Here is a 13,001-nt window from a genome sequence, read left to right as displayed (position 1 = left end):
TTCTGGTGCCATTTACTCCAGTTTAGCTTCGACCTTCTTCAAACCAATTCCTGCTGAACTGGAAGAAGCACAATTTAACCCGAGGTCAGAGCAACCACACACCCTTTTTAACTGAACTGATTTAAAAGCGAAACTGCTGCAACTCTGAGCAGTGAGGAGCTCCTTGGAAGCAGCATTTCACAAGCATGTGCTCCTTGTCAGGGAATGAATCGATGGACGTTCACAGCAGGGACATAGATAGTAACTCACAGCTAGCTGGCATCACCCCTCTCCAGCAGAGATGAGCCTGAGCCGAAGGTAGCAAGACAAGCCCCTCTGCTCTTTAGGGAAGGGAAAACGGAAGGGAATCCAGACCTGATATAGCTACCGCAGCTGGCCTGGATGACGGGGGGCGGCAAGGCCTTGGTCCTCAATGTTCCTGAAGTCTAAGTGGAAAGGGAGGTGAAAATCTGGAGGTATATTTTGCAGCTGCAACCTATATCTGGAGGTATATTTTGCAGCTGCAACCTATCCCAGACCTGGTAGCCTCCTGCGAGACCAAATTCCCTGCATGACAATCTGAGTTAACAGCAGATCCCCTTCAATCAGCTGCTCTAAAAACAGGAAAGAACCAGGGACATAAGCAGACAGGAAACAACCTATCAAAAAAGCAGAGGGGAGTTGCTGGGACCCAGAAAACCAAAGCAGGTTGGCACCTGAACACTCTTGAATTCACCAGTTCCCATCCAAGTACCCTTGGTCCCACTGAAGTCAAGGGAAGCTGAGGCTTTAAGTGACAACAAGGTTTGCCTACAGCTCATAAAACTTACTTTCCTTAAATATCCAAGCAGGATTAATCACATCACAAATTCATAGAAGTCGGGTCGGAGGGACCTTGTAGATCTTCAAGTCCGACCCCCTGCCTGGGCAGGAGAAAAACTGGGCTTAAATGACTCCAGCCAGGTAGGCATCAAGCCTCTTTGTAAAGCCCCCCAGGGCAGGAGCCAGCACCACTTCCCTTGGAAGTTGGTTCCGGATCCTAGCCGCCCTGACCGGGAAGTCGTTCTTGCGGATGTCTAATCTAAACCTCCTCTCCAACAACTTGTGGCCGTTACTCCTTGTTATGCCAGGGGGGCTAGGGGAAACAGTGTCTCCCCCAAACCCTGCTGGTCCCCCCTAGACAGTCACTACATCCCCCCTCAGCCCTTGCTTGTGGAGGCTGAACAGGTTCAGGTCCCGCAGTCTCTCCTCGTAGGGCCTGCCCTGCTGCCCCGATCATGCGAGTGGCCTCCTCTGGACCCTCTCCATGCTGTCCACATCCTCCTGAAGTGCGGCGCCCAGACCTGGACGCAGTCCTCCAGCTGCGGCCTGACCAGTGCCGCATAGAGGGGGAGGATCACCGCCTTGGCTCTCTCTACTTGAGATGCACCAGTGGATGCAGGACAAGGTGCGGTTAGCCCTGCCAGCCATGACCTCGCATTGTTGGCCCATGTTCATCTTGGAGTCAGTAATGACTCTGAGATCCCGTTCTGCCTCCGTGCTCTCAAGAAGGGAGTTTCCCATCTTATAAGTGTGCTGCTGGTTACTGCTGCCCAAGTTCAGCACCCTGCACTTGCAAGTGTTGAAACGCATCCTGTTTATGTCAGCCCACGCCTGTAACCTATCCAGGTCTTGTCGCAGTCTTTCCCTCCCTACTAGCATGCTCACCTCACCCCAAATTTTGGTATCATCAGCAAATTTAAACAGGTTGCTTTTCACCCCATCGTCCAAATCACTGATGAAGAGACTGAACAGCGCAGGCCCAAGGACCGAGCCCTGGGGGACTCCGCTGCCCACTTCCCCCAGGTCGAATATGACCTGTCCACCACCACCCTCTGAGTGCGACCCTTGAGCCAACCTGCAATCCATCTGACTGTGTAGGCATCCATGCCACAGTCTCCTAGTTTTTTAATGAGGATGGGGTGGGAGATGGTGTCAAAGGCCTTGCTGAAGTCCAGAAAGACGACATCCACGGCGACACCTGCATCCAAGGCTTTTGTGACCTGATCATAAAAAGGCAATCAGGTTGGTCTGACATGACCTGCCCCTAATGAAACCGTGCTGGTTGCACTTGAGCATCATCCCTGAAGCCGGCCCATCGCAGATGTGCTCCTTGATGATCTTCTCAAAGAGTTTCCCTAGGACTGAGGTGAGACTGATGGGCCTATAGTTCCTATAGTTGCCCAGGTCCTCCCTCCTCCCTTTTTTAAAGATGGGGACCACGTTGGCTATCTTCCAATCATCTGGCACCTGGCCGGAGCACCACAAGTGCTCGTAAAGCCATGCCAAGGGCCCTGCAATAACTCCAGCTAGCTCCCTCAACACCCTGGGGTGGAGAGCATCTGGACCTGCTGACTTGAACACGTCCAGCCCCTCCAGAAGCTCTCTAACCCGGTCCTCCGCAGCCTGAGGTCTGGAGGCGTCCCCCTCGAGTCCGTCTTGCATCACGGTGGGGAAGTCCCGGTCCCTGCACAAGAAAACGGAGGTGAAGAATTGGTTAAAGAGGTCTCCTTTCTCCTCTGGCGCAACCCCCAGATTGCCCAGCGTACTTTGCAGGGGCCCCACATTTCCTGGTGCCTTCTTCATCCTCCCTATGTATTTAAAAAAGGACTTTTTATTATCCTTGATCTTGGACGCTAGTCTTAGCTCTATGCCCGCCTTAGCTTTCCTGACAGCCCCCTGCAGGCCCGAGCAGAGGAGGTATACTCCTCTCTGGAGATAGCACCCTTCCACCGGGTGTACGCCGCCTTTTTGGCAAGCCGGCATTCCCGGATGTCCTTGGTGAGCCAGGGGGGCTTTCGGGCACTCCTGCCCCCCTTGCTTCTTGTTGGGATGGTCACCCCTTGGGCCCTGAGTATTGTCTCCTTAAGGAACGACCACTCATCTTGGGCACTGGGCTCCCCTGCTCTCGGGAGCCCCAGCGCCTCCCCCACTAATCTCCTCAACTCGTTGAAGTTGGCCCTCTTGAAGTCTAGGGCTACCGCCTTGCTGCAGGCCCTCGACACCCTGCGCTGGATGGTGAATTCCAGCAAGCGATGATCGCTGTCCCCAGGTGGTCGAGGACCTGGAGGCCCCTGACCAGGTCATCGCCTGTGGCCAGGACCAAGTCCAACAGGGCGTTTCCTCTGGTGGGGCTGTGCACCTCCTAGATTAAGTGGAGGTCCTGTATCTCGGCCAGGAACCTCCTGGAACGGTCCGACCTGGCTGACTGCTCCTCCCAGCAGATGTCCGGGTAATTTAAATCACCCATGACAACTACATCCTTTGCCTTAAGTGCCACTGCAAGCTGGCCCAAAAATTCCCGGTCCAGCTCCTCCCCTTGGTTGGGGGGTCTGTAGTAGACCCCCACTGTTAAATCCCTCTCCCTTGTATCTTGACCCAGAGCACTTCAGCTTGCCCCTCCTCTGACCCCATTTTGCTGGCAGAGGATGTGCATTGCTCCTTGACATAGAGCGCCCACCCCTGCCTTTCCTTCCTTCTCCATCCCGCCTGTAAAGCCTGTAGTCCCTAATGCTGACTGCCCAGTCGTGGGAGGAATCCCACCACGTTTCTGTGAGCCCTGTTATGTCTGGGTCTGAACCGGCTATTCTGAGGGCGAGTTCCTCCTGTTTGTTCCCCATACTACGAGCATTGGTATATAGGCATTTAAGGCCTTGCATGGCTGTGTGCCACCCCCCGATTTGGGAGACTGTCTGGACCCCTGTTTCTTACCTCTCACCAAGAGGGTGCAATCAACTGGAACGTATTGCATGCATAACGTCAAGGACAGAAGGGCAAAGAACTCCAGGCCCCGAACCTGCAACCCCAGATTCCCGGCCTCTCACAGGCCTGGGCAGACTATCATGGTAGAGGTAATATCTTTTATTAGACGATCAGACTTTTGCAAAAAAAAATCTTTAATTGCAAAAATCAAAGGTTTTTTTTTTGCAAAAAACTAGTTGGTCTAATAAAAGACATCACCGCTACAGTGAGTTCTGATTCATTTTGCCTCTAGACCAATACGGCTACAACCTGGATACCGGGTCAGAGTACTGCATTCTTACCCATGCCTCAAATAATCTGCCCTTGGCTCTCCAGTAAGGCCAACTTCATCTCCTCCCTTGCCTGGTTCTACCATTGAGGACCTCCTCCTAAGGTCTGCCTTGTGCACCAGCTCTGAATCTGTCCCTTAAAGGGTGATAATTTCTGATTCAGGTCCTTCCTATGGTAGCGACTGGGAATACCTGGGACCATCTTGGAAAGCATCTGTGAAGGTTTTATAACACAAGGAAGGACTATTTTCATAGTATATTATTTAGCCTGCATCCTGCTAACCTCTAAATGCTCTACACAACCTCTGTGTTTAAAGAAAATAAAAATCTAAACACAAACCAAGCTGGAGTGTACTTTTCCATCAGTAAAACGTCTCCCCCTCAACTGGAATTGATTTTTTTTTTTTTTTTGGACTCGTTCCAAAGAAAGAACAAAACTGAAAAATAGGGAATTTGAGTGAACTCCTCGTTAGTGCTGCCAACCTTCTGCAAGTGTTGGGTTACATTTGCTATGGTAAACTAATTAACTAACAACACTGAATGTTACCAGTCCTCCCTGGGACTGGGTCTTTTCAGCTTTACCTCCCACTGAGCACCAATAAGGCCCCTGAACTTTGCAAAAGAGCTTGTCAAAAGTAGCAAGGAGGAACTGAATAATTTAAGGTCTACTAATTTGGAAGTACCAGGTCCAATTAAACCTCCTCTGACCCCGGTACACAGAGGCCTGCAAGGGATTCCTTCCCTCCCCTACAAACATCCATCTATTTGCAAGATGCGTCTCTGGCTGGCTGTTTGGAAAGATTTCTCCAGAAACAATGAGAAATTGTGCAGCCAGCTGTTGCCTGCTCTAGTAGAACCGGTACTTGGGGACAACTTATTGTTCTGCAACTGAAGTGGCTCTATCTATCCAAGGCTCTCTCTGACTCTCTAACAGTGTTTCAGAGACTGTCGCTCTCTGCTTTACATAACAGATTTCGCTCCCACTTTGCACACAGATCATGTAGAGCAAGATGCTCACACTAATGTCGATTATCTCATGATCTGAATCTAAAAAGGCCCCTAGTTCCCAACAAATAAGAAATATGCACACACTCAAACTCTCATGCCACCATATTGTGCTGTGTGTGATTCTAGCCCATGCAGCAGATTTTCATACACTAGTTTTGTTTTTGGTCAATAGACTACATGTAGTTTCCTTTTGGGGAGAAAAAAAAAAACAAAAAACAATAAAAGAAAGCACAATGGGAAAAAGTGAAACCTCTGCTCGGTATTAAACCCTTTTTCCTTTACAGCTAAAAATACTCTCTTTGACAAGGCAACACATTTGGAGGAAGAAGCAGGAATGTATGGAGTTAAGATCTCAGCTCTGTGGGATACAACAGAGATCTGGAGAATGACTAAGATACTCGGGGAAATTGCTCCTGTCAGTAATGAGATGAGAGCTTTACCCAGACAAACTGCTTGCTGCAGACCTAAAATTTTAAGAGACAAAGATCATCTAGACTGAGAGGTCGCTGTTTTGATCTGTGCTGGCAGACAGGAACCTCTGTGGGTGGGGTCTCACGGTGGTTTAAAAGCTTAATAAAAAACAGTCTCAACAGAAGCAGAGGCATCACACACTGGGGACAGGAAAGAAAACTACTCTGAATAATAGTTAACTTCCTCCAAATCAGAGTGATAATGCTGCATTTGGGCTAAGTCACAACAAACCGAGTAAGCCGTTACAGGTAAAATACTCTAGGTTTCCTGCCCCCCACCCCTCCCAATGTGGTTCAAATCACCAAATCTAAGACCTGACATCAAGACATGCATCAGGACTGGATAGGTTTGTCTGAAACCCTTCCTCTGAGGGAACTGGGATGAATCTGTGTCTTATGCTGCTTGGTTACTTCTGTTGCCCTGCCGCTGGATGTGCAACTACCCATACATCACACACCACTATCCAGGAAAATGGAGCTATTTAGCAGCCCGGCCTCAGTATTTGGTGACATGAAATCATCTCGAGTATTCGTCATTCTGACCTGCAACTTGGCTGATTAACACAACAGTTACAGTAAGAGCTAACAGGCCCAGCACTCACACCTGGGCCTGAGAGGTGACAATGATTGTTATAATACCTCTGGGCCCCTTGAACCAAGACGGTGTTGGATCTCATTTCTCCCAGAGCCATCCATAAAAAACATCGGGGAAATCCAGGGACTGCAGTTGGGTCCTGCAACTCTCTCTGCATCACTTCAGAGTATGACTGTAAAGAGTCATTATTCACGAAGAATTTTTTTTTGCAAAAATCTTGTTGGTCTAATAATATATCATCTTTACTACGAGTCCTGATTACGCACTAACGCATTTAACACCTGTTTACCTGCTAGACTCCTATGGTTCTGCCTTGCAAACACCACCCTCTTAAATATGCATTCATGAATCTGAAAAGCATTCAGTAATGGGTCCAGGGAGCTTGCACTCTCAAGCAAATACCCAATTGTACAGGTTGGCTGCTGTACCTTTTTATCACAGGCTTCAGGCAGTTTGTAGAAAAAGATGTATCCGCATGCTCCTGCATAGAAGCCAAATGACACCTGTATAATATGCTATCCATCACACAGACTGAATGTCTGGATTATGAATAGATTTGATAAAAATTAAAAGCTATCCACCATCTTCATGTATGGGTGGTTGCACATTCAAAGCTGTGACCTAGCTAGAGGAGATCTTTGTATTGTCTGGACAGATATCCTAGAACCAAATCGACATTTAATCAGCTTATTTAAGCCTGCTGTGGCTCTGAAGTCTTGCACCTCTCTGAAAGCACGGTGGAATCGGGTCCCAGCAGGAGTGAGTCACTCTCTGAAGCTGGAATGCTTGCATCTTCTTCTAAAATGGCACAGCAGCCAATCTCACCTCTACCAGAATCCAGCCTAATGTACCTCCCCATGACAGAGGCAACTGGGTAGTCTGAAGAAGCTACTGACAATGGCACAGTCCTCAAATTGCCATTCCTGAGAGCCAGGACTCCCAGCAGGCCCAGTCCTTGAGAGGGGAGAAGAGGGTAAGTGCATTGCAGAAAGCTGAAGGGAAAACGCCTTGAGCTCCTTGCGTTCCCACCTAAGAACCATTGTTTGCCCCTACCTGCGGCTTCCTGAAGTGGGTACTCCTCCCAACAGCCTGGAGCAGAACTGGGGCACTTCAAACTTATGAGATGCTTGTTCTTGCCTTTACCTACCTTTAGCACCACTTGCTAAGGAGACAGGAATTAAAATGGGGGAGCAGACTCAGGAGACCTGAATTATGTTCCCAACTCCATACCAGACTCTCTTAGGTGCACTGAACAACTTCCAGGCCCTGTTTTCCAAGGGTGCCAAACACACTCACCAATCACGCTGACTTCCAGTAGTTGCACGTGCTCCACACTGCTCCAGGTCGGGTCCTTGAGATCAATTGAAGCAGAAAGAGGTTAATTTGGAAACTGAGTATAATATTTGTCTAAGTATAATATCCATCACGACTTAACTGAAGGGCTCAAGTCCTTGTGCAGTCCTTAGTCCAGTTTTCACTATACAAATGCAAAACACAGCATTATTCTGCACCAAGGCTTGAATGTATGCATTAAGCCAAACAAAACCGAAAGTTTCAAATTCCATCTGTTAATCATCTGAACTTTCTCCTGCGTTTTTGGTAAATGATAGAATATATGAAAAAACACCATTCACCTCTAGGCAAAGTATACATTTTCAATACATCCCTGCTTCCAAACCATCTTGTTTTAATTAATAAAATATTCCAAGATTATTTATTAATAAGGGTTTGTGTGCTTTGCAAACTCCAGACATTTTGCATGGATTAAAGAATGGCATCATTAAGTTTTAATGAACACGAACAGAGTTAATATAAAATGTATATGTTCCATGCTGGAGGGGAAGGGAGTTGAGAACTACTAAATGGGGGACGTCTAATCACAGGTTACTGGCAGCTCGGTTACTTGCTTCTCTACTGTTTTCAAGACTGCTTGGCCTTTATCTTGGGACATTTATCACTCCAGCACAACAGCTGAGTCACACAGAACCCAGAAAAACCTTGTTGGACTACGAGGCATCTCAGCATCCCACAGGGAACATGATGCTGTTGCTGACGATAGCTCCATTCTTCAGCTTTGGCCAGGGATTACAGCAGAACCTGGATCATCCATACCTGGACTGCACAAAACATACTTAGCTCTTGGCAGGTTGCCAAATTAGCTGTTTCAGCTGCTTGCAGTGACTCTTACATTAAAAGGGGACAGCTTCTCCACTCAGCTGGAGCACCTCAGCGGTTGCACTCAGCTATCTGCTGCAGCTATACCCCCAGGTAGGTCACAAACCCTCATCTTCACAGGGAAGAAGGAACCTCTCCCAGCAAAGCATGCAGGTTCTACGTATATTTGAGACAAGGGCTTTCTCCGGAGCCGGTCCATAGGTTCATACACATTTGAAGATGCAATTATTGTGCACTTAATTTAAAACAGTATTTTGGTATTTTAATGGCACATATTCAACACCCATAAGCCTCCCCATATTACATTCTCAATATATCATGCTTCCAAACCATCGGGTTTTAATTAATAAACTATTCCAAGATTACTTATTAATAAGGGTCCGTGTGTTTACAACTTGCCTATCTGTCTACAAGAAGTGCTAAGGTTATATCTTTGGTGCAAGAAAGGAGTATTTATGAACCAGGATGAGCAACTCAATAAACATCAGTGAAGGAAAGGCTATGGCAGTTTTTACATGGGTTGATCTGCACTGGATTCATCCAAGTGGAGGTGTTGTACATTAAAAATGCCAAGGTTTGTCTCCACTAGGATTTCACAGCAGTAGTGAACAGCACCTTCCCTGCAATGAAGAAGGTTTGCCACACTGCTTCATGCAATTGCTGCAAAGCTCAAAGCACCAGGGTATATCTTCAGCAGGTTTTCTTCCACACCTGCTCACATGTACCAAGGAGCATTCAGATTATGTAGCTACACACGTGCATTAGCTGTGATGTGCACCTCCAAAGCTGTAAAGCACAGGGGGCTCCTATACACGTGCAGGGGCCTGCTCCAATGCACTGTAATTCCAAGGCGTTGGAGCAGACTCAATTAATCAAGTATGCTGGAGCTTGAAAATTAGTATGCTCCAACATCGCATGCATCAGCATCCCCATGCTGAAAAATGGCCGTGAGGCACTTTAAAGCTCATTCAATCAGCTTTAGTTCAAAGCACCCACCCCACCACCTTTTTTCAGCGCAGAGACCTGATACACATGACGCTCTGGGTACTTTTAATTAGCGTGGCTCTCAGAGCAGTGCTATTTCAAGCGCCCCCCAAATGCCACCCGTGCACGTACATAAATGCCCAGGGTGACAATATGAAACGCCATTGCAGGAAAAAAAAAAACAACTATGGAGATAACTGAGTGAAAATGAAAAATCCACGCAAATTAAGAATCAGAGTTTATTTCCTTTTAATTAAATCTTAACAACCTCCATTGCACAGATACAATTATAAGGACACCCATGATTTTAATGCGTTAAATACTTTACCCACAATATTCAAATAATGCAGGACGTGCTGAAGGCCAGAGGTTCGGTACAACTACTGCAACTGCATTTTCATTGTGAAAAAACACAAGGTGTTTTAGTGTTTCCCTTTTATAGTGTTTTCATCTTATAGTTCCAAAATACTTGTAACAGCTTTTCCCCGCTCTTTATAAACTGGAAGGATCAAGAACTAGAAAACGTTTTAGTTTCTCACTGTCAAGAACACATTTAGTAAAAAAAGTTACAAAAAGATCAGGTTTTTATTAAATTAATACACTGGAATTCTTCTGCTACTGTAAAACTGGATTTTTTTGCTTTCTAGACTCTAATAATGGACTTTAAAACCAGATTAGGGCAAAATCGTGTCCTCAGTTATGCTGACATAAATTCAGAGCAATTCAAATGATATCAACAGAGACTTTCTGAATTTACACCAATGTAAATGAAACAGCATTTGGCCCTCACGAAATACACAGACAGATAACACTAAAAGCTTAAAAACAATATGAAGGTAACATCACAAAATTAGGCAGCAAATTACCTCCAGAGGTGTGATGAGATGCTTCAAGACTGCACTGTACAAATAAGATGGGCATAGTGCATTAAGATCTGGACAATATGCACAGTATGCACAGAATGCTTTTGTGTTTTATGGTGGTGTTTCAAGAAAAAGCTAACATGCCTTTACCCTCAGATTCAGCAGCACAAAAACATCAAGTATTTTAAACAGCCACAAACCCCTTGCTGGCAGCTCTAATAAAGATGTTTAAAAGAAACCCCTAAATATAGTTAGAAGTCCAGTTAAAAAGTGGAAAGTTTTATGAAACAGAAGTATTCCATTAGCAATCATAAATATTTTGCTGTTGACGGTCTAATTTGTTGGCTTGCTGATGCAAATCTAACTGGAAAAGATGCATTTGTCACAGGTATAAAAATCAAATGACAGGCAGGTTCTTCTTCCTGGTTGGAAGAGCCTCCTGTACATATGGCGTATTTAACCAGTGAGAGAGAAAGAGCTATGCCTTACCCAAGCCTTTCATAATGCACTTAACGAAATATTATTTTTCTTTTAACAGAACCACTGGTATTTAAATAGCTTCTTCTTTACATACAGTTTTCATATATACAATACACGTGGGACACAGAGAGATGAAAAGATCCACTGACTTCAGAATTTCTGAAGCTCGGGAATATTTTGATACAGGTCCAAGGTCTCCGGGTTGGAGAAAGCTCCCCGCTGCTCCACTTCCTTCCCTGCAATGATTTGCTTCACAGCCACTTCCACTTTCTTCCCATTTATTGTGTACTGTAACATTAAAAAAAGAAGAAAAGAAGGGCAACAATCAAGTTATGCTCTCCCTTTGGTTGCTTCCTGGATGGCTTAACACAATGATTCTCAACCAGGTGTCATAGTGTCAGGGGTGCCATGAGATTCTTTCAAAGTGTGCTACAGGTGCCACACAGTATTAGCGCTGTTAGGTGCGCAAACACCTACACGAGATTCACGAAATAAACCCAAAGATGTCAAACAGCAATCCAGAGCATCAAAAACATTCTGACCTGTCATCGTCTTTCTGGGGTCTTCTCAACAAAAGAATTGCTTTATCATTTTTCTGTAGTCAAAAAACCAAGTGAAAGTTAAAAGGGGGCATTTTCCGAGGGGTGCCTTTAGTCTAATGAGCTTGAGAGCCAGTGGCCTTATGAAAAAGTCACCACCAATGCTGGAAACAAGCCATAAAGACCGGCTCATCTCCTTGCCTCCACTGCTCTACCTGGTTTTTCAAATGGTTTGAACAGGTACAAAGAGTTCAACGAGCGGTTTCAGTAATCTGTTCAGGTTTTCAAGAGGCAATACTGGAAACACGTACCAGGTTCCCTTTTTCATCAGGGGACATACAAGTGGGCCTAGCATATCTGAATTATTTTGAACCTTTTTTTATCAATTTAAAATTATACCCACGGTTTTCAGCTGCTTTAAGTCTTCTGGAGTTGGCCTGAAATTAATATCTCTGGGGAGCAGGGGAAAAGGGGGGCAAGATGTGCAAACCTGCATCTTAATGCTCTACAAGGACACTCTCTTTATGATCGGCCAAAGGCCACTTCGTGGGAGCGCGGCGGTATTCCGTGCATTAAGGAACCAACTAGATAATTGAAAAAAATATATATATTTGCAGTTTTGGGGCTCACACACCCTTCCTCAGGCAAAGGAGAATAAAAACACTGTAACATTTCTCCCAGGTAGAAACAAAGCTTCATATTGCACAGGAGAACTGGAGGATGATATAAGTTTCTACCTGGGAGAAATTTTACAATCTTTGCATTCTCCTTTACCCGAGGAAGGGCATGTGAGCCTGAAAACTTGCAAATAAAAAAAGTTTGCTTTTTTTTTTTTTTGCAACTATCTAGTTAGTCTAATAAAAAAATATCGCCTCTACCACAAGAGTTCTGACTGCTTTTGCCTTTAGGCCAACATAGCTACACCCTATATCCCTGAATGCATTAAAGAAATTATTGAACGACTCCTCCCAGATCACCACAAGCGGGACAACTACCATCCAGTCCGGACTACTCTTCCTCCCGAGTCTCGACACACCAAGACGGTTATGGCAAAGCAACTCTAAGCACTGTTGGCCCGAGACCGTCTCAGTCTTTGTCCACCGGCACCTGACAGAGAGACTGGTCTTGTCCTGTTCTCTGATCTCGTCCTCCTGTCTCATCAAAGGCCCCCCCATGACTGTTAGGTCTGTAAACTGCTTTTTATACTGTTGATCCCCAGGCATTAGCCCTTCTGAGTCTACTCCAAAAGGTGAAAGCAGGCCAAGTCAGAAATGACCTTCTGTGCCGTTGGGAATTTGTTCTTGATAAGAGGCACATTTCTCCCTGTTTACACTAATTGGCTCTCGTGTAGTTCCAATCCCCTAAACCAGCACTCTCCCTCCTCAGCAAGTGCCAGCCTATCTGAAGCACATTAATCTTCAAAGGGATGAGCTTCCAGGAGCTGCACTAGGGTACGGTGGATTCCAGGTCCGCGGCACTTCCAAGATCCAGGCTGGAAGTCTGCTCACGCAGAACCCCCCAATTAGCAAAGCAAAAACATTTACATTACTTCAGCATGTGCTTAAGTATTTTGTTGACACAGGGCTGCAGCACATGCCTTCCCCATTCTAAGTTCACAACGTGTCTTCAAGTTGTTTTTATAATTTCTAAATTATGGGTCAATCCAGACCTCAGACTTTAACACTGCTTGACTGCTGACAGCAGAGCAAATCTGTCGATTCCTGCCAGTATAAAATGGCATCAGAATCGGACCCTATATTTTCAGATGGGGGCGTTTATTTATCTAAACCTACTTCCAGAAATAGCAGAAAGTGGGGGAAGGGGAGGGAAAGATTCCC

General features: G+C 45.9%; 1 protein-coding gene across 1 annotated transcript in view; it reads right to left on the bottom strand.

The window, feature by feature from the left end:
* Positions 1 to 9,502: 9,502 nt before the first annotated feature.
* AACS (acetoacetyl-CoA synthetase) overlaps positions 9,503 to 13,001 on the bottom strand; it is a 77,823-nt gene continuing 74,324 nt past the window's right edge. The window contains exon 18 of the mRNA XM_019538944.1: positions 9,503 to 10,912. Coding sequence (XP_019394489.1) covers positions 10,775 to 10,912 — 138 coding nt within the window. The 3' untranslated portion in view covers positions 9,503 to 10,774. The remainder of the gene's footprint in view (positions 10,913 to 13,001) is intronic.

This window comes from Crocodylus porosus, unplaced genomic scaffold, assembly GCF_001723895.1.
Source record: "Crocodylus porosus isolate Cpor-Errol unplaced genomic scaffold, CroPor_comp1, whole genome shotgun sequence".
NCBI lineage: Eukaryota > Metazoa > Chordata > Crocodylia > Crocodylidae > Crocodylus > Crocodylus porosus.
This window is presented reverse-complemented; position numbering and strand designations above follow the sequence as displayed.